The sequence below is a fragment of the Eptatretus burgeri genome, chromosome 7 (genome assembly GCF_056783735.1).
Source record: "Eptatretus burgeri isolate ZD-2024b chromosome 7, Ebu_testis_v1, whole genome shotgun sequence".
Classification (NCBI taxonomy): domain Eukaryota; kingdom Metazoa; phylum Chordata; class Myxini; order Myxiniformes; family Myxinidae; genus Eptatretus; species Eptatretus burgeri.
In genome coordinates this window covers 2,307,449-2,329,948 of record NC_140967.1, presented here as the reverse complement: position 1 = coordinate 2,329,948, position 22,500 = coordinate 2,307,449, and the positions used below count along the sequence as shown (strand labels likewise).

At 43.7% G+C, this 22,500-nt stretch overlaps 1 protein-coding gene and 1 pseudogene across 3 annotated transcripts in view; one reads left to right on the top strand and one right to left on the bottom strand.

Annotated features, from left to right (window-relative positions):
* The window catches only part of LOC147022551 (zinc finger protein 462-like), a 322,942-nt gene that overhangs the window by 96,035 nt on the left and 204,407 nt on the right, over positions 1-22,500 (bottom strand). For 2 of the 3 annotated variants that reach the window (XM_085887239.1, XM_085887240.1), the window contains exon 11: positions 20,015-20,257. The exons of the other annotated variant lie outside the window; for it this stretch is intronic. In XM_085887239.1, coding sequence (XP_085743365.1) covers positions 20,015-20,257 — 243 coding nt within the window. The remainder of the gene's footprint in view (positions 1-20,014; positions 20,258-22,500) is intronic. 3 annotated transcript variants of the gene reach the window in all.
* On the top strand, positions 12,564-14,182 carry LOC147022553 (uncharacterized; annotated as a pseudogene).

The window sequence follows — 22,500 nt, the reverse complement described above, 5'->3', positions numbered from 1 at the left end:
ACGATCCTCACATACTTCTCCACCACTCCCGACTTCCTCATACAATACCACAACTCCTCTCTTGGCACCCTATCATAAGCTTTCTCTAAATCCACAAACACACAATGTAACTCTTTCTGGTATATATATATATATATATATATATATATATATATATATATATATATATATATATATATATATATATACATACAGTCATGCGCCGCTTAACGACGTGCCGGGCAACGACGGATCGCATATACAACGGATCTGCCAGGTCTGAAAAAAAAAAAATGAAAAAAAAAAATGGAGCTGAAAAATTCCTATCGCCGAGTGATGTAGCCGACGTAGCGCTGCCAGTAGTATAAAAATAGCACATACAATTATGTATGCTGTACAGTACATAATACTTCATAATGATAATAAACGACAGTGTGGCCCTGTTATAATGCGATCGTTGAGGTCCATAAAATGTCATCGCGAAAAAAGCAGGGTCGTGCTAAATCGGGATTCAAGGAAATCGGCTTTTAAACTGAACCAATGTTTCCACGTTTACCTTCGAGCAAGTAAATTACCTTTGAATTGAAGAATTCCACGAATAAATCGTTGTTACAGTCGAAATTAAAACACGAACTTCTTTTTAGTGAAGCTTTTTATGTTGGTAAAACAATCGCACTGTTCCGAAAATAGATATCACAATTGACAGGAGCTCGTTTCTTCATTTATAAATTATAACATCGATGCATTGATTACGTATTTATAAAATCCAAACGCTATTTATTCATCTTTCTATAACACTGGTCAACAACAAATTTGTTGTCTGCATTTTTTAAGCTGATTTAGGACGAATCTGATGCGCTGAATCCAAAACTCACATTAGTTTTGTTCAATCAGGTCAAGTTTTTGAGATATGGCCACATGTCGTTTTTTTACATTTTTGTTCACATGTACGCATGTGTGGAGCATTTTAGAAGAAGTTGGTGGGGGTAAAATGTCATGTCAAATAATTGTTTTGATTGGAAATAATTATTTTAATGACAAGAAGTATTCAGGTACGATAGTTCTGGGTGATTATGTCGAAAAGGGATCAGTTTGAAGTCATAAAACCTCAAAATCTTCCAAAAATTGGTGAGGCAAAGCATAAAGTTCGTGGATCAAAACTAAAGTTAATGGGGCAGATTTTGTAATAATGTGATACAAAAAAGTTGTATTTCTTGAAATAACGAACTCTGAAGAATGTACAATACCTACATGCGTCAATTTATGACATGTGCTTCTGCTCAAGCTTGGAGTGCCACAGTACGAACCCAAAGATTGGAGACTGTTCATTGACAGCAGCAAGCGATCACTGAAATGTGTTCTGCTACACAACGGCAACCAGTTTGCCTCTGTACCCATCGCTCACTCGACTACACTGAAGGAGAAGTATGAAGCGGTGAAGTACGTGCTGGAGAAAATTGGTTATGATCAGCATAAGTGGTTTATTTGTGTTGACCTGAAGATGGTGAACTTTTTGTTGGGACAACAGTCTGGCTTCACCAAGTACCCATGTTTTCTGTGCATGTGGGATAGTAGGGACCGTGCTCAGCATTACACGAAGAAGGACTGGCCTGTGCGGGAGGAATTGGTGCCATGCAAAGAAAGGAACGTCATCAACGACCCTCTGGTGGACAGAGACAGAATACTCTTCCCACCGCTGCACATCAAGCTCGGCTTAATCAAGCAGTTCACCAAGGCTCTGGACAAAGATGGTGACTGCTTCACTTACTTGTGCCAGGCTTTTCCAGGATTGACCATGGAGAAGTTGAAAGCTGGCATCTTTGATGGTTCTCAGATCCGTCAGCTCATCAGAGATCCAGAGTTCAAAAACTCAATGAACGAAGTGGAACTGGAAGCGTGGAAGACATTTGTTTTGGTAGTGAAGAACTTTCTTGGCAACAATAAGGCCAGAAACTACGCAGAACTTGTCAACAACATGCTGACTGCTTTCAGAAACCTGGGCTGCAACATGAGCATCAAGATGCACTACCTATTTTCACATATGAACCGGTTTCCTGAGAACCTGGGTTCAATGAGTGACGAGCAGGGGGAGAGATTCCATCAGGACATGAAGGAGATGGAGACCAGGTATCAGGGTCGCTGGGACGCAGTCATGATGGCTGACTACTGTAAGTATCTGAAGAGAGACCTCCCTGCCGCTGAACATTCCAGGAGTTCGAAGAAACGGAAGTTCAAGCCCTGAAGTTTGAACAGTGGTGACGCAACATGCGTACGCAATTTACTTGTACTTACCTTTATCAATGCCCACCATTCAGATGACAGTAATCGATGTTTCTATCATGTAATCAATAAATGTTGTTGGCAAAACATTTTTTTTTTCGTAAAAACATGTTTAGGATGATATGTGTTGACAAAAATCAGCTGATAATGCCACAAAAATGTAATTGATTTTGTCACAAGATCTGATTTTTTCAAATCAACTTAGCACAAAAACCTGACCTGATGGAGAGAAACGGATGCCATTTCCTCATTCAGCAGTGCCAGAATACCCTAATTCACTTGTAGAAATCTAGACAACATTCAGAAAGTAAAAAATTGTTGACCAGTGTAATCGATGCGAGAGGAGATTGTAAGCTGCTGCTAATAACACCGATGGCCGTCATGAAGAGCACAAAGGTAAAACTAACGTGTCTTCCGTCTCTCTTGGATGTGTTACAATTGCCGATAATATTCAGTACAGTAACATGCTGTACAGGTTTGTATCCGAGGAGCAATAGGCTACACCCATATAGCCTTGGTGTCGAGGTTTGTGTAAGTACGATGTTTGAAAACGAAACGAAAAAAAAAAAATAAGATGTTCGCACAACGACGACGTCGCTTCACGACGTGTTTCTCAGAACGTAACCCCGTCGTTAAGTGGCGCATGACTGTATATGTATATATTTGTTGCGGTTCTCGGAACCGCATGCATCCAACAGATGGTAGTCCCAAGACAGTTATTCCATTAATAGACGTGTAGAGAGTCCCTTCCGTTTTGTCTAGCGGGACAACAGGGGCGTGCGTTGTGAGGATCTCATAACTGGGTTTGCTTACATCATTCCTCCTGCATTTCATTTACAACTTCATTTCTACTCTTCTTTTCTGATTATTCCTGAGGTAAATCTGAGCCACATGCGCCCTTCACTGTGAGATGTGTCCTCAGCAAAGGGCCAGCAGGCATTGCACCCACACCCCTCCGTAGAAAATACAGCCTGCCAAACGCACACGCAGCGGTAGTTTCCGCCCAATGAACGGGAAACACACTCAACACGACGGCCATGCTGCATGGAACACGTACCGAGGCCGATAATAGAAAGGCAACCTCACGCCATGTTGCGCGGGATGCGAGTGTGCAAGGCTCACGTGGCGCATTCCTTTCAACCCATTTCTGGACTAATTATATTGATCGGGTTTCACCCCATGTACACGATAGCAGAATCAGGCGAGCGCTGGCCACGTGCATAATGGTGGATTGGAAGGGAAGACGTTGTCTGGAACGTGCTCTCAAAGGCAGACCCGTGCACTGCTTGCGACATTTTGTTATCGTAAAGAGCCGGGCATGAATGGAGACATCTTACTGTCTGTGCATGGGTTTTCTATAACATCTTACCTTCTCGCCTCTACGGCCAGCAAAGCTGTGATCGGGCAGAGGCATGTTGTGCAGCTCGGGCCACGTGGCGCACATGGACCGGGCGCGTTGGCCAGCGCTGGTCGGGGCGCCCGAGCGGGACCGACGCCACTCTCAGCCGGTCCACAGGGTATGGCCCGGGGGTTCGTGCAAGGCGATTCATGGCGCGGAGTTCGGTGTGGGTGGTTCGTATCATGTCGTGAGGTCGGAGCTCGACATCTTTGCAGCGTGGGGTCACCTTGCCGGAAGTGGAATGTTGCTGCTTCCGGCCATCGCTGCTGGGCCACGCAGGGGGTCGAGGCTAATCAAAGCGCCCGATTCGAGTGACGACAGTTTCGGGGTGGCCCCACGCCCCGCACCGCCGGACCTATAAAGATCCGAGCAGATCCTTCTCTCTCTGAATGCCCTGTCTCGCCTCCCGCTCAAGCTGGTCTTCGACTCCACCTTCTGTTGTAATCGCAGGACTCCTCCTCCTCTCTCTCTCTGCCCTGCCTTGCCTTCCGCTCAAGCTGGACCTCGATTCCGCCTTCTGTCATCACATCATCAGTTTGACTCCACCTTCTGTCATCGCTGGGCTCCTCCTCCTCCTCTTCTCCACCCACACGACGCTGACTCCAACCTCCCAACTCAAGCCCCTCCTTCATGCCAACAGTCTCGACGCGAGCTGCCTGAAGCAAGAGACGACGCGCCAGTTGTCAGGAGGGTACCGCGCCATGGAGCATTCTGCTCAAACATATTAGTGGGGCGTTCGGGTACCACGTATCAATTATACCAAGGTACCAAGAGACCGTAGCCTCAACTCACCTCCTGTCTTGCTTCAATTCCTCTTCATCGGGCTTTCTGTGTCTGTACGTGTGCGTGTGTGTGTGTGTGTGTGCGTGTGTGTGCGTGTGCGTGTGCGTATGCGTGTGCGTGTCCTGGCGCCTGTCTATAAATAAGCCTGCAGAAGATTGTTATTATTATTGTCGGGTTCAGTCTGCTCTGCGTCCGCTTTTATAAGTTGCTTGATTATTGTCGCACCACACCCTTCTTCCCTATCTCTGCACAACATACCCCAATAAACCTATTCCCTGTACCACATACCTTTCCTCGCCCCATTGTTAATAAATTATAAGAAATGTTCCCTGCTCGTTTTTGTCTTTTCCTTCATTGGTGAAGCATGGTCCAAATCCTAGCTAGGGGCCCTGTCACACCTTGACGTTTTAGCCAGCGTATGGCAACGCATCAAAATGTATGTAAAACGCTGGCGTGCGCTGAACTATTGATGTTTTTTTTTCAGTTTTGAGCGTATAGATAACTTATACCAACGAATGCTTAGCGTGTTGTCGGCGTTCACAACGTATGACCAATGATAGTCTAACGTATGCATAGCGTGCGGCAGCGTATTGCCGACGATCACGTGGTGCAGGCTATTAATAGGCTGCCGCTCTACGATTTAAATCATAGCCGCACGAGACATTGAAGTGTCAACATCACCGTCATGCCCAGTCACACCTTGATGGTTTAGCCAGCGTATGAAAAATTTGCTGAATACGCTGGCACACGTCGAATACGATATGGGTAAGTTTTGTATACGTTAAGAGCATGCTGAAGCACGCTGGCACGACCACAGAACTTACTGAACGTGTTTCTAACTTAATGCTACCGTATAATGGCGTATTGGCAGCGTTTAGGGGAATTGGTATATAAAAATGGGCTTCACAGGAGGAACCCTGTCAGTGTTTCAGAATCCATGGTGAGTAGGTGTCCATGTCAGTAGTATCAGTAGTAGTAGTAGGTAAACGTATCAGTAGTAGTAGTAGTAAAAGTAGTAGTAGTAGTAGTAGTAGTAGTAGTAGTAGTAGTAGTAGGTCCATGTCAGTAGTAGTAGGTGAGCGTGATGGGGAGGGTGTGGGTGATGATGGATCCTCCTTGCGTCTGCGTCCACGGCCACGGCCAGAAGACTTGTTTGCAGCATTCTTCGAAGTTTTCTTCAGCATTTTCTTTTAATTTATTTCTACGCTGAACTATTGATGTTTTTTTCAGTTTTGGGCATATTCATAACGAGTTTTACGTATGCATAATGTATTAGTAACGTACACAGAACGTTTCGATAACTTATACCAACGAATGCTTCACGTGTTGTCGGCATTCACAACGTATGCCCAAGGATAGTCTAAAGCAGTGTTTCTCAACCGGGGTTCCGCGAGAAACAGTAATAAATAGGCTAATGTATTTTTGAGTAGTTTTTGTTTGATTTAATATTCGTAATTTTACTATACACGTACGGCATATTGTTGGAAACTCCTTGGTTATTATAATAGAGGTTTCAACCTCATATTATTTACAATTATAACAACCATAGGGAATGTATTTAAAGATGTCTGTATGGCGCCAGTGTGAAACCGCCCTCACTGATTAGTGGACGTCCTGTACGCGGCGGATCCGTGTATCATTGAGTGACTGACTCAAGTATGGGACGCATGCACGGTGTCCATCTATCTTCTCTCTGGTTCCTAGCGCAAAGTCTCTCTCTCTCTCAAGGTTAGTTCTTCTGTTTACCTTTATTGCTTCAGCTTTATTTGTTTAAGTTTTGTTGATCAAGTTACATGAGGTGTGTTATTTTTTTGATTTAAAAAAAGTTTGTTTTTTTTTGTGAATTAAAACCTCGTACAGAGCCGGGCATATTATATATATATATACATAGAAATACATATATATATATATATATATATACATATACATACATATATATATATATATATATATATATATATATATATATATATATATATATATATTGTGACGTCCACGGGACTTGAACAGTCCCGCCAACGTAGAATGAGCCGAAACGATGGAGGCGGTTTATTTATTTATAACCTAAACATAGCGGTTCTAATCGCTCTACCGCAAACGGGACGAGGAAGGTGGCACGAGTCACTTTTCACTGAGTTGATGATGTTTATTTGTTTTTATTATTACCAGAAACAACAAGACTCGGCAAGAAGATGGATCCGGGGCGATTTGACGGGATGGTGTGGTATCGGGCGTGGGGAAAAACACAGACAATTCCAATGAATATACAGATCTCAATCCCTCTAAGGCGCCAAGCGCGCGCGAGGGCACGCACGCGCACGCACGCGCACGCGCACACGCACGCACACACACACACACACACACACACACACACACACACACACACACACACACACACACACACACACACACACACACACACACACACACACACACACACACACACACCGTAGCTATTTCTGGTGGTCAGGCTGGATCGTGGTGTGGACGCAACTGTCCCTGCATCGGCGTCGGACGAGCTGGCCTTGCTCTCGTCATTGGGGGTGGGGGGGCAGGAGAAACCGTGGTGCTGTCGACCTCCTGGTCTTGGCCTAAGTCCGCTCACAGCCGCCAGGGAACCAGTTCTGGCGCCAAGTTGCGAGCAGGAGAGGGAGGCAGGTCCGCCCGCCGTTCGACCCCGTACTCCGAGTCAGCAGAACCCCAGAGCCAACCAAGGTGAGGCACGAGGCTCAGAAAGGCTCCAAGACACGATCAAGAACACGATCGAATCAGCACAACAACAAGGACGCTCTCCGCGCAGCAGCCTCTACACCAAAAAAACACGATCTTTTTGGTTGTGATCTTCTTCCTCTTCCTTTTCGACCCCGAACAGAACCTTTTTATCCTCCTGTCCTCGTCACTTCCAATCGAGCCGTTTATTGGCCCACCGCCGTCGCCTTCTGCCAATCGTGATCACGGGGCGGAGCCATCCGCTGCACTGTCCTGTGACGTCAAGGCCAGTCTCCAGAGAATACCAAAAGGGGTTTACGCAGACACACTTACCCTATCCCGTGTCCCTATCTAATTACGTGACAATTATCATTTCCCCCCTTGAAGAAATGAACATTTACTAGACAACTTATCACCACTGAATTGCTACTTATTACATCGAGATCCTGGTAAACTCGAACAGCATGGCATACCCAATTAAACATCCTAATTACCCTTTGAATGCATAGCCCCCCCTCAAACGTAACAATATATATGTACACACACACATCAGATCTGAACAGCTTCGTCTGGTGTGAGGTCTCATAAACGAGCAATATATTTTTTTTTCATTGCCAATAAATTTGACAAAAAGGGGGTCATTTTTTCCTTAAGCCAGGTATCTGAAAAAAAATATTATATTTACCACGTGAACTACGACAAAAATATAAAAGAGCTACATATTGATAATGGCATATAATAATTTTTATGCAGGGGTTCCCTGAGACATGAAAACTATTTCAATGGTTCCACAAGGGTAAAAAGGTTGAGAAACGCTGGTCTAACGTATGCATAGCGCGTGGCAGCGTATCGCCGACGATCATGTGGCGGAGCCTATTAATAGGCTGCCGCTCAACGATCTAAATCGCTGCCGCTCGACTACTTGAATGGACGCTGCCGCTCGACGATTTTAATAATAACCAAGCTTGACATCGAAGTGTCAACATCATCGTCATGCCGAAGAAAACTTCGAAGAATGCTGCCAAGAAGTCTCCTGGCCGTGGCCGTGGACGCGGATACAAGGAGCATCGATCATCACCCACACCCTCCCCATCACACTCACCTACTACCACTGACATGGACCTACCACTACTACTACTACTGCTGATACGCTCACTTACTACTACTACTGATACTACTACTACTACTGCTGATACGCTCACTTACTACTACTACTGATACTACTACTACTGCTGACACGCTCACATACTATGACTACTACTGATACTACTGACATGGACATCTACTCACCATGGAGTCTGAAACACTGATGGGTTCCTCCTGTGAAGCCCATTTTTATATACCAATTCCCCTAAACGCTGCCATTACGCCATTATACGGTAGCTGTTAGTTAGAAACACATTCAGTAAGTTATGTGGTCGTCCGGAAGACGTCAATCAAATACGTCTACATACGTCAATATGCGTTGGAGATACATTACACATAGGTTCAAAGCACGTTACTCATAGGTTAGAAATAAGTTTCGGGTACGCGAAACATTACCTCGACGTGTTTCGACTTCTGAGTAACTTACAAGTAACGTGTGTCGATGTGTGTCAACGATCGCATAACATGCCTACAACTTATGGCCAGCGTATGCGGAAGGTGCAAGTCATACGCTGGCATAAGTCGAAAAATTTTGAGCATGCTTAAAATTTGTCGACGAGCTCGGCGTACTACATCGTATGCCAGCGTGCTTCAGCGTGCTCTTAACGTATACCAAACTTAGCCATAACGTATTTGACGTACGCCAGCGTTTTAGACAAATTTTTTCATACGTCAGCATACGCTGGCTAAAACGTCAAGATGTGACAGGGCCTTTAGCCTGGACTTCATTCCCAATAATCCGTTCCTTTTAGGTGGTACGTACTTGGCAGTGTCGCTCGGCTGCATCCGATCCGGTAAAGTGATCCGGTCTGGTGGAGTGATCCATCCAGTTCGGACAAGGTAACCGAGGGCATGTTCCCTGGTAATTAAATCACGTGGTTATTTTTAGGTATCCGGATGAACTAGACGGAGGACCCTAAGTCACGTGGTTGAGTTATTGGCAACCACGGTCGGTTAAGCGACCCACCGCGTCACAGAATTATTCGTGTGCGATGGCCTACAATTGCGGGGAGTCTGGTGGGAGCTGAGATAGCTTCCTCCCCATAGTGGTCTTCTCACCCGACCCCCGGCCCACAACAACATATATATATATATATATATATATATATATATATATATATAGATATATATAGATAGATATATATATATATATATAGATATATATATATATATTGTTGTGGTTACCAAATTCGCAAACCACCATTCAGGTCCCTTAGGTGAGGTATCTCGGTAAGTACATGTGTAGTTAGGTCCAAACCCGTTGTCTAGTGGGAATACATGTCATTTATGCGAGCTGCGACTCTTCAGGATAGCCGTTTTTCTTTTGCTATCTTTATTTTGGACCAACCGCCATGATTACCACCACAACCACAACATCAACCACCAACCACACCACCGCTTCACCACAACCGCCACGACCTTCACGTCACACCTCGCAACCGTAGCATCGCCACCGTTCTTGCCCCGCTGTGGGTACCGGTGTTGGACTCGTGCAGGGCGCGCGTCGAACAGCGTGTACAAAATCACGGATTTTGTGCTTCAAAAACGGATCAAAAACGACACACGCCCACTTTTTGCCGTCCAATCGGTGAGCGAGGGGCGATTTGGCCCCGCCTCCAGGACGATCGATATATGCAAATTTGTGGATCAAAAAGCCTTCACGCCCACTTTTTCTCGGGCCAATGGGGAGCGAGGTGAAAGGTCAAAGGGAGGGGGTCAAAGGCGAAGCTACGGGGGGATAAAAGGACCGTGTTCGTCAGTCAAAAGAGGAGAGTCCAAAGAAGAGTCCAGAGAGGAGAGTCCAAAGAAGAGTCGGAGGGTGGAGAGTCGGAGAGTCCAGAGGCGGAGAGTAGGAGAGTCGGAAGCAGAGGGTCAAGACTTCGCGGGCGGTGGAGCTGCTCGTCGTGTGCGTTGGAGTCGGAACGGAGGGGACGAGCTGTGGAAAGGCGGCGACACCAGACGAGGGGGTGCTCGCGTCGTGCAGGAAGCTGCACCCGAGGGAGGCCGACAGCGCGACCTGGCCGAGGTGGAGACGCTCGTCGCATATAATAAAGATCCTCTATACCCCGAGCATCAGCAACCCCCTCCTGTTTCCCCCCGCGCTGAGATAGTGCGACCAAGGGGGCCCCTTTCCCACCCCCTGCCAGACACTGTCCGCGAGGTCCGCGGAGTTGGGGCGCCATCGCCGCTCCGCGTCTCATCACCAGACGGGTAGGCGCGACCCGGTCTCGGCCTCAGGCCCGCCTCATCCTTGAGGGTATTTCTTTTCCTTGGTTTTGGGTATGTGTTGTCGGCGCCGTCTGTGAAGTAGAATTGTATAAGTGTTGCCGTGTGCTCGGTAGTCGGTATTAGCTCTGCATTGTGTTTCGCTTTTACATTTGCTTTTTGTGTAAATTGCATTGTGTCTTTTCAGTGTGCATTTGGTGGAATTGTATATGTGTGCTTCCCGTGTGCCGCGAATAAATGTGCTTTTGTGTTGAACTGTTTCCCGCTTCGCTTCGTCATTTCTCCCATTGAATCCTCATCTTGCTTCACGTAAAGGGTTGGTAGTGGGCTGAATACGCCCGATAATTAATCGAACCGTCGAGGTCGACGATAACACCGCTCGGTTATTCTGATAGTACGGAACGGGTCGCTTAAGTGGCCCGTGTCCGAAGTCGACCTGCGGCGAGGTGCGATCGCCCGGTCTACCCTCCGCGTGGGTACTTAGGTAGGTCGAATTTGGCGAGCAACCCTATCCCACGCGGGGGCTGATTGGCTCGATCGCGGTGAGACCGAAAGGTCCACCCGTGACTGGTTCCCGGCGTTAGTCCGAGAGGGTCACGACTGGATTGTCCGTCCGGTGGGCGACGTGCCGCGATTCGAGTTACGTGGCCGTCAGCACGCCGGCGGGCGCGAATCCGCAACAATATATATATATATATTCACCAAAACCAAGGAATTGAAAACATTTGCTGCCAGCAAGAAGAAAACCTTGGTAACAAAGCTCAAGTCAGAGATTGTCATCCTGAAATGTGTGGAAAGTCATGTTGACTTTGTCATTGAGAGTTACCCTACTATCAACATTAAGAACTTTGAACATCGTCGATGTGCATCTTCTAGAATTTAGCTGGTAAAAAATTACCGGGCCTGATTAAAAGACTCCCAAACAGTTCAAGAAGTGTCTCTCAGGAGTAGTCCTGGCTCTGGGGCGTAGGTCGTGTACATATCTCTTGTACAGCAAAACTTGGTATTTTCCTGTTCTATTTATTGAGACCCTCAGAAAAAGTTTGGGTAACACTTCCAGATCAAGTGCATTTTCCCTGTACAGCCCAATATGTGATTATGCCTTGACACCAATGGACCAAAATGGCAAAAGTCAGGTTTCATGGAATAACTCACAAGTGGACAGCATTACATTCAAATGTTACATTTATTTATCATGTTTGAACATCGCTAACATAAGTTTTGCATGGTTCTATATAATAAACTTAGTTGTTATGCAATAAATGCCTTATTTAGCATTTTTTTCTCCAAAAATCATTTTCAGTTTGAAAGTTGCTCAAACTTCGATCACCTGTCATACACCCAATTTTGTAGAGAGAGTAACCATAATTGGTCAAAAGTTTCCGTATTAAGTTTATTGATCACCCCATTATTCATATTCATGCTTTCGGGCAGTATATAGTGACAGTAGGGTCAAATGTAAACAGAAGTCACCCCTACTCCCAAAAAGCCGCTCTAACCAAATTTGGTCAAAGGGTTCCAACTTCAAAAATAAGTGTGATAGGAAGTTGATTTTGGTGTCTATGCATAGGTTTTTGATACCAAAGAATTAATTGGCACCATTATTAGACTCTTTGGAGTGGACCTAATTTGCATAATTTCAAAATGGCCACCAAACAAGCTCTCATTGACATCGGACAATAAAGACATGGTAAGTGTTATAAGAAGTCCGATTATGCATTTGTATCTGGATCTTTGGTTTCACAATTATGAAGGATAGTAGCAATAAATGTTATCATTGTACTTCTTTGAATTGATTAATTTGTATAAATCTAAGATGGTGGTGCAACAGAGACAGCTGAAGATGACAATGGTTGTTTGCATGGCCAAGCATCATTAATACCAGTCAGTTATTTCTCTATAACACATATTCAAGAAGGTGCTGCCATCTGAATTGAGATAATGAAACGACAACATCTTGAAGCCATGTGCATTTCTATTCAGGAAGCAGACATGTTGTTTTGGATCTGTTCCGTAATTGTTTGAGGAGCTTGCTATTCTCATGCAGAAAGAATTCTTCACTGAGAAAGGTGTCGAGCCATATGCATCTGAGCTTGCCATCCTGATGAACCTCGTCTGCTGTCGAGAAGAATAGCATCACCGATAGTCAGAGGTGCATGGTACAGTTTGCTGATGCATCAAAAACGCTTGTAGAAGATCTGAACAGCTTCATCAAAACACGGTCTGATGTCAATGAAAATTTCAAGTTCTGGGCTCAGTTACTTGATATGATAGCCATTGTTCATAACCTTTTGAGAGCTGATCGTGAGGGGATGTGAGAACTCCACCTGGATGCTGTCCAACATACTTTGAACTTGTTTGCAGCATTTGATTCCACCAATTACATGCGATGGTGTTCTCTCTACCTTGAAGACATGCCTAGAAGATGCCTGCCTGAGACAGCACCATCAGTGTATGAGAACTTTGCAAGAGGCAATTTTTCGATCAAAGACAAACCTGGCCGATTCACGGCAGTCGGAGGAGACCAGAAATTAGAGCAGAGCATAAACCTTTCGTCCAAGTGCAGTGATGGAGTCATTGGGCATGCCAAGCAAAAGCAGTATGTGGCTCAGTGGGACTTAATTAACTATGAAATGATGACAGTGAAGAACCTACATCGCCAATACGCAGATGTGATGGAGAGGACGCATGAGACTTACAGCCACCATGAATCATCCAAAGCCACAACGGACCGCAAAGTCACATATTCAGGAAATGATGAGATTCATTGAGAAGGGTCTCCTTTGTCTCGAGACGCTTCCCCAACACCGCAAAACTTTGTGACAAAAGAAGTCATGTCCAAAGACATCAGAAATGACATGCTTAATGCCTTCACAAAAGGAAAAGAGAAGTACCTGACATTCAGGAAAGAGAGGTTTCTCGAGAAAACTCCACGAATCAGTGACACCATTCACCATGCAAACTTGAAAACCATCCGAAAAAAGCCAGAGAAGACAATCAAGAAGACAGTGAAGGAGAGGAATATTTCAGAGAAACATTGAAATTGCTCCGGAGCGTGGACTCACAAGTGAGGACCTATTAAAATATGATGCTGTACCCTCCCCCGTGTTGTTTGATGATGAAGGGATGATGACGAAACCAGGAAAGAGCCTGTTGATCAAAGAGTTAGAGACCCACCTCAAATCGAAAGACTACAGCTATCGTCATCAAAGCAATGCTTCATTTGTAGTGGACATCATGGCTACCATTCGAAAGATTAATGTTACCAGACCCATGTTCAATGACCTTCTGTCTGATTTCATGTCGTATACGGACATGTATCGTCAGTTTGGGCAATGCGATTATGTGTTTGATATGTATTCTGATGACTCTTCTGTGAAGGACAGCGAAAGGAAGAAGCGTACTGAGACTGTATCCATTGAATACAGTGCAGTTGATTCATCAACACCACTGCAAAAGATATGAAAACTTTCTGGCCTTCAAACAATAACAAACTTCTCCTTGAAAACTGATCTGCAACCATCTTCGTTCAAATATTCCTCACACTGATCAGTATCCTACTGTACTCAGACAGGTGACGAGAGAGGAAGAGGATTGGCAATGTATTAAAATTCACAAAGGCGGCCAGAAAGCTCTCGCACACCATCAATCCACATCTGAAGAAGCTGATCTTCACATACTCCTTCATGTTCTGGACTCAATCAAGGAAGGATACAAAGTGTGTGTTGTCACCTCCAATGATACTGACGTAATTGTTGCCCTACTTCACCACATACCAGTCTTTCTCCAGTATAACCGAGAGGAGCTGTGGGTACGAGCTGGAGTTGGAGATAGCACATGGTATGTGCCCTTCATACCTTGTTCGAGTGTATTGGATGTCACCTCTGTGCAGTCCTACCTGCTGCACACAGCCTTACAGGATGTGATATCACCAGCAAAGTTGGGATGAAGAAGGCCGCTTTGAAAGCTGAACCAGAGAAAATGCTGCAGCAATTTGGGACAATGCCAATCCTTTCCCCATCCATTATCAGGAATGCAGAATGTTACTTGGTCGAAGTGCTAAAATCGAGTCGTGATTCCAAGAACTTTTCTGATTTGTGGGCCGAGGTCTTCCAGCACACGAAAGGGAGTTCTCATCAAAACCTACCTCCAACCAGCCAGGGACTCCTGCCACATATCAAGCATAGTTTTTACAATGCGTACACCATCATGCATGCTTTGGAGATTCATCATGATCCAAAAAATGCGATGTCACTGAAGCCAGAGGATTGTGGCGATGAACACGACAAAGAACAATTGATGCCTGAGACATCATGGAAAACCCTTGAATCCCATTGGACGGTTGTCTGTTCATACACTAAGTGTGCCTCAACTTGCCCTTGTAGGACTGCTAATGCCACATGTGTCAATTTCTATCAATGCAAGAAGGCATCCCCCAGCACTTGCCAAAACTCCCATGGCTTGATAAAGAATATCGAACTCTGTGATGAAAGTTGGTAATTGCAGCAAGCCTTTCCTCAGCCATGACCGAGTCTGTTGGCTTTCTGTGCAGGTCACGTATTATTCGTCACAGCTTAATCTGTGTGTATGCCATATTTGACAAGGGCTAAGCACATGTAAGTGGTTAACACCCCTATTTTAGGGCATACCCTGACTTGAGTGGCATTTTTGAAAGTCACAAAGACTACTACTGGTCATGAAATTTGGTTCATTGCACAGACAGTGTTCCATAGGACCTTAAAATATATAGGTTCATGGGTCTATGATGTATATTACTGAATATACAGGATTTTTATTGAATATACATGCCCAGTATTGGCCTTTTTTCTTGTTTCACCTTAAAATATGACATATATTAGACCATGAAAAAATACAACATATAAAACGTTCCATATGAAATTTCTCATCTAATCAAAAGGTTGTCACCCACCGTCTGAGAAAATCAGCATTTGTCGGTCAGTGGTGGATTTGCATGATATATGCACATTCTGGCATATTTTTATTTTTTCTTGTTTTATTGCCCGTTTAGAGCCTGGGACTATGAAATCCCCGAACAAAATGACTAGTTTATCAATAACTCATATTTACGTGTCTTAAATTATTCAACTTATAACCAATAATTAAGAATCAATGTAAAAAAATTGAGATGATCCAGATGGATACTTAATTACAGCGGCTTGACCGAACTTTCCAACCCAAATGTCCGACTGCACAGCACGTTTTTTTTAAAAAAAATGCTTTTATTCTTCTGTGCATCAGATTATTTTCACTAAAATTTATTTACAAATGGGGCACAGTGATATAGATATAATAGTATAAAAAATATTGAAAACATGCATGGCTTTGGTTTAGAGTAATTTTGCATTTTTGTCTGACTGCACGTCACACTTTTTTGAATTTGATTAAAAAATTAATTTTCTTAAAAATTAAAAAAAAAAATTTCCAGGTATTAAAAAATATTTTATTAATTTAGAAGGCAGTTAAAACAGTTTTGGAAAATTTAGAGAGCTTTTTGTTACTCCCAGAATTAATTGAATTGAAAATTTACGTCCAAGAATTTGTTCGATAAATCTCTCTTTTAGTGCTTTTCAGCATCTGACAGTCACTGAATGGAGCAGTAATAAAAAATAGGTTTGTATTATTTCTTAATAATCCCAGAAATTGGTATTTTGATTAATTGATTAGTTGCGAGAATAAGTTACATACTATGACCTTCATTTATTTTGCCAAAAAAGAAAAAAAAAGAAACATTAGGTAATTTCATTGAAAACTCACAAAACCATCAGAATAGGTACCCCTTCTTCAAAGTATCATATTTCGGTATGATACTTTGAATTAAGCTATACGGTTTTTTGTTCTGAACTCAGTTAGACTTACACTTTCAGGAAAATGTAGTGAGAAGGCAATGGAACAAACTTCATTTTTTGACATTTTTGAAACAGAGTGGTGACCACTCACATGCGCTTAGCCCTAGATTAAATTTAGAAAGGCAATATTCATCGTGCTGCTTACTGAGATTCAGATACAAGGATAAAGCTGAACTTTTAGTGAAATTTAGCATGTCCCGATACAGTCTTCGCCAGAACTGTTTGGCAGCCATTTTGAAATTAGGCAAATTAGGTCCACTCCAATGAGGCTTACAATGGTGCCAATGAATTATTTGGTATCAAAAACCTATGCATAGACACCAAAATCAACTTCCTATCACACTTATTTTTTAGGTTAGAACCCTTTGACCAAATTTGGTTAAAGCGGCTTTTTGGGGGTTGGAGTGACTTCTGTTTACATTTGACCCTACTGTCACTATATACTGCCCAAAAGCATGAATAGGAATCATGAAGTGATCAATTGACTTAATAAGGAAACTTTTGGCCAATTATGGTTACTCTCTACAAAATTGGGTGTATGAGAGGTGATCGAAGTTTGAGCAACTTTCAAACTGAAAGTGATTTTTGGAGAAAAAATATGCTAAATATGGCATTTTTTGCATAACAACTAGGTTTATTGTATAGAACCATGCAAAACTTATGTTAGCTATGTTCAAACATGATAAATAAATGTAGCATTTGAATCGAACGCTGTCTACTTGTGAGTTATTCCATGAAACCTGACTTTTTCCATTTTGGTCCATTGGTGTCAAGGCATAATCACATATTGGGCTGAACAGGGAAAATGCACTTGATCTGGAAGTGTTACCCAAACTTTTTCTGAGGGTTTCGATATATAGAACAGGAAAATACCAAGTTTTGCTGTACGAGAGAGATGTACACGAAAACCCCCTCAGAGCATATACTACAGGCAAGAATAGGGAGAACATCATCAAGTTCTTATTCACATGGTGGAGTTGAAGAGCAGCTCTGGAATGGAATTGTTGCATCATGATCTGTCATTGAGAAACATGACACTCGCTCCAGCTTGATGAAAATGCTGCAGTTGTGATGGAAGTGCCAATAACGTTGTGACCACAAGAAGGCTGACACCAGACTCTTGCTGCATGCAAAGCATGCCTCATCACATTACTCTGACATCATGATCAGAAGCATGGACACGGATGTCTTGGCCTTGGCATGAAATCCTGAGTACACCATACTGTACCTCATGATGGGGCAGGATCGACCTAGAGAATCGTCAACACAAGTGCGATTTTGAACTGATAAGGCCATCAAACGAGTGAAGCCATCCGAAGGTTACACGTCTTCGGGAGATGTGTCATTGTCGGTGTGTTCAAGGGGAAGGGAAAAGTGAAGGCCTTTCGATTTATTTTTGAGTCACCTTTAGCTGGCCAGATTTTCAGACACCTTGGTAATGAGTAGTGTCTGTTGGATTATATTTGTTCTGGCTTTGAACAGTTTGTCTGGGCTGTGTATAACCAGGTGTAATGCACTCACACCAATGTCACCAGGTACAATGTATTCACATTGAAATGTGGAGTCGATAAGGTACCCCCTCCCCCCCACAACAAAGATTCCTTGACTCAACATAACTTGAGAGCAGCTTACCAGTGTGCAGTTTATCTTAGATGTCTGGACACCTGTATTGGTGCCCCGAGCCAGGTTGACTATGGATAGAAACTGCACAATGTAATCCTAATTAAACATTGGATAACCCAAACTCTGCCCCTCACCAAGTATCCTGCAGAATGCAGCTCGAAGACTAAGTGTCAGTGTGTGAACTGTTTGTGCGTTAAAGCAGGTCTCCCCTGCACAGACCTATGTGGGTGCAACGACTGTTCCAAAAGTCAGCAGCAGTTGAACATTGATACTGATGATTCTAGAGATGAATCAAGTGACGAGGATCGATTGTGAATGGCAGTTTGACCTTCTATGTGAGCTCACGTCATCAGTCTTGATGCTGACAGTATGTATAAGCTAAAGTTTTTGTTTCGTCACTTTCTCAAGAACCTTGAATTTGCAAGATGTTAATTAGACAGACAATTGTAATTCATAAGCACACCATATTTTATGTTGTGCAGCATGGATGGGTCCACAAAGTTACCACCAACGACTCCAAATGTGGTTACTGATTGTAGCTGTCGTTTGTGAATTTGATGATGTCATAACAAATTAATGTGAGATCTTATCAGTGGGAAATTTGCATTTTTTAATTCAGTGTATTCGAATGATGTAATAAACATAATATTCATGTTGCCTACAAAAATTTGTCACAAAACAAAATTTGGAGCTTCCTGCAGATTTTGGCCCATGACCTATTAAGTCACTCACACTTTTGCACCTCATCATCAGCCATGATCTTTATTGGGCAGACCATATTTGCAAATATGGCCTCTAAAACCAGCTACCGACTGGGCATCCTTCTTCGTGCAAGGTCCTACCTTAGCCAATCTGAACCTTTGACAACCTACAAGGACTTAATTTGCAGCTTGATGGAGTACTGTTCTCCCCTTTGGGCTGGCGCTCCTGCCTCACAGCTTGTCCTTCTTGATGTTGTGGAAAGCAAGTCCCTCAAAATGATTGGGATTTTCCTTGATGAAACTGAGTCTACTGTCTGAGCCTGTTACTCTCACATCGCAGACAGGTTGGTGGCCTCTTTATTCTATCGCTTCTTCATTGGTCTTGCACCCTGTGCCACTCTCTTTACTCTGCCCCCCAGGTTTCTGTGGGGCACACTTCCACTCCTGCCCCTCTTGTCTCACGCCCCCTTGCTGTGAGTTGTGTGTTCGCTCTCATACGAGCCTCGACAAGGTATACAAAAAAAAAAAAACAAAAAAAAAAAACACGGTCTGCCCGTAACCCTCTTCTTACGAAACTCCCAAAATCCAGGCTCACTGCTCACCACCACTCATTTTTTCCTCTTTTCTTTCACCCATGGAACCAACTTCCCGTCTGTTTCTTCCCATTCTTCCCTCCAGGGCTCAAAGACAGCTGTTAACCACTACCTAAGGCACCTCCATTAATACTCATGGTCTCTTCTATCGCAAATGACCCCATTCCCAAGCACTCCTTTTTTCCAGGTTATTGCGATTTCTGACCTTCTCCCTCACCCCTTGTTTGTTTGCTCGTCTCTGTCTATTTTCTCCCTCGGCCTTGCTATTGGAATTCCCCCCTTCTCCTTCCGCTGTTCCTTTTGTTATGTTGCATCCTGATCCATTCCTTGTTCTAACTCTTCCATGAGCCTTGAGGATGTTTAAAAAAAGCTCGATGATGTATCGGAAAAAACAAACCTGACAAAGTCCTTGTGGAGTGGTTGAAAGGTTCCCTGAGAGTAAGTCTGCTCCTTCCCATTTTGCATCAAAATTTGGGGAGTAGTAACTCCACCAAAACGTCGTAAAAACTTTGGTTTTATAAAAAAATTATAGACAATCGGAATTGGCCAAAACTTCAAAATACATCTGTGATACTCGTAGATTGGAGACAATTTACAGTATATGCATGCCTTTCAATTTTTTTCTCGATTAATCTCAGATCTCCCTCTTGTCCTCCCCTATTATTGATCGTCATTGTCTGAGTTAACCAAGCTTTCCCGTCAACTCACCTTCTTCTACCTCCTCCACTTTTGGTTGTGGTACAGGCGGATCTGGCAGTGAAGGAGAGCAGGCTGGAGGATAGACAGATGGAGAACTGTCAGGAGGACAGGCCGGTGGAGAGCCGACCGTTCGGCGCACAGGTGGCCGAAGTGGAGCGATTGGCCGGCCATGAGTAGCCATTCCATGCGATGACAATTGGGCCAATGAATTGGTTGCAAAAGAACAAAGTGAGCAGCGGTAGGCATTTCCATCTGCGGAAGAAGTTGAACACATTTTGTAACGTTTTAATCAAAGAAAAGGTGGATTTCGATAACCCATCATGACTAGATCTAATCATCAAGGAATATTTGCCCCCCCCCTGCCCCCACCGGGAGTCAGCCCGGCTGGGAGCATATACTTTGGGGCCTGTCAGTTCTTTCATCCATGCATTTATCCGGAGCCTATACACAAAAATGACTGGACACATTTCTTTCATATTCAACACAGGTGTGCAATAATATCTGGGTATGAAGCACGTCAAATGATTTTGGGATCGGAACAAAAAGTCATGATACAGAATTTTATTTATGAATCTGGATTCTTTATTTATTTATACACTTTTTACCATCTCCACCACCAACATACCACCTTTAATTATATATTTTGAAACACTTTACTTATCAGCACTCCCTACGTTCCACTTTGAATTTATTTATTTATTTCCATATATTTTATCATCTTGATGACCAACACACAACTTTTGATATATTTATTTTTATACACTACCATTTAACAAAACGTACATGCCAACTTGAATTATTTATGGATGCACTAGCATGGGTCGGCTCGCTACGCTTGCCTCTCCACAAGTCATTGCAGAGATAGACGTCACAGATTTGCTGTGTTCGCATGATTTACACAAATAATAATACAAACATTTCTTTTCTTTATTTGGAATATTGGTGATATTATATTTATCTGACATTTATTTTTGATAGAAGGTTCAAGTGGTCTCAATGGTCAAGGATCTAAGCTGTCTAATCTGTCTGGAATGTTTAAGGGGTTGAAATGGTGTTAAGATCTAGGGCAGGGGTTCCCAACCTTTTTTTTACTGGGGTACCATTTCACATGTTCGTGGTCCCACCGAGTACCACTGTACCAAAATTCACCTAAAATAGTGTTTATTTGCGATACAGATACGACAATGGGGAGTTAAACAATACTAACAATTCACAACTATGACATTGAGCAATCTGATCTGAACAAAAGAATGATACAGTAAGTACCTATTTGATTGTGTAAAATGTCCAGTCAATGGGATGGTTGAGCCTGCTTCTTGCTCACAAGCAGGTCGATGTCAGGCTTTGTTTTGGATGAAGTGCACCGAACTTCATGTTCAACATCCAGTCGGGATCTTTGTTTTGTTTTTAGAATAACGACTGACGAGAACCCAGCTTCACACAGCCATATAGATGGGAATACTCTGAGCGAATGAACAGCCAGGGCAGCTAGCTTAGGGTAAGACCCCAACATTTCACATCAGAAGTCCGCAAGATTCATCTCGTCAAACTGATCTCGGGCTGTGGAGTGGTTCTGGAGATCAATCAAGCTTTCCTGAAGTCCTGTCCCAGGTGGCAAATCCAATGCATTCATGCGAAATGGGTTGCGAATCATTTTCAGATCCAGTTCCTTGAGATCTGGAAAATAGGAATTTAATTCCTCATCCAAATAAGCGAGGTGATCTTTTCCCAGTTGTAGGAACTCCCTTGGGGGATTCTTTTCACGCTTCTGAAGAATATCGGCCGTGCAAGAAAACATGACCACCACTCCCGCTTCGACATTCGTCTTCCACAGACGGAGTTTTTCCTGAAATCCCTTGACCTTGTCTATGAAGTCAATGATAGTCGCGCCAGTCCCCTGAAGAGACTTGTTCAGGGCGTTTAACTGAGAAAAAATGTCGACCAAATAAGCCAGGTGCAATGCCCAGTCGGGGTCGTTCAAAGCAGTGACGAAATCGAGTCTTTGGTTTTCCATCGTTTTCGAAGAATTCACGAAGCTCAGCTCGCAGTTCAAACACGCGCTCCACCATATTTCCACGGGATAACCATCTCACCTCAGTGTGGAATAAGAGAACTTTATGGTCGGAGTCGAAATCCTCGCAAAGTTTCTTGAAAAGTCACGAATTGAGAGCCTGGGATTTCACATGGTTCACAATTTTGATCATGGTTGAGAGAACGTCAGTCAATGGCTTGGGGAGCGCCTTGGCTGTGAGTGCGTGGCGGTGGATCGTACAGTGTAGGCCGCGCACTTCAGGAGCAAATGCCTTCACAAGTGTTTGGAAACCTGATCTGCACCCCAACATAGCTGGAGCACCATCTGTAGTACAGCCTTTCAGATCAACCCATGACAGCCCAACTTGATCAAAGACGGAAGACACCTCTTCGAAAATGTCCTTTGCTTTCGTTGTGGTTTTAAGCGGGCGACAAAATAGTATTTCATCCTTGAACTTGGCTTT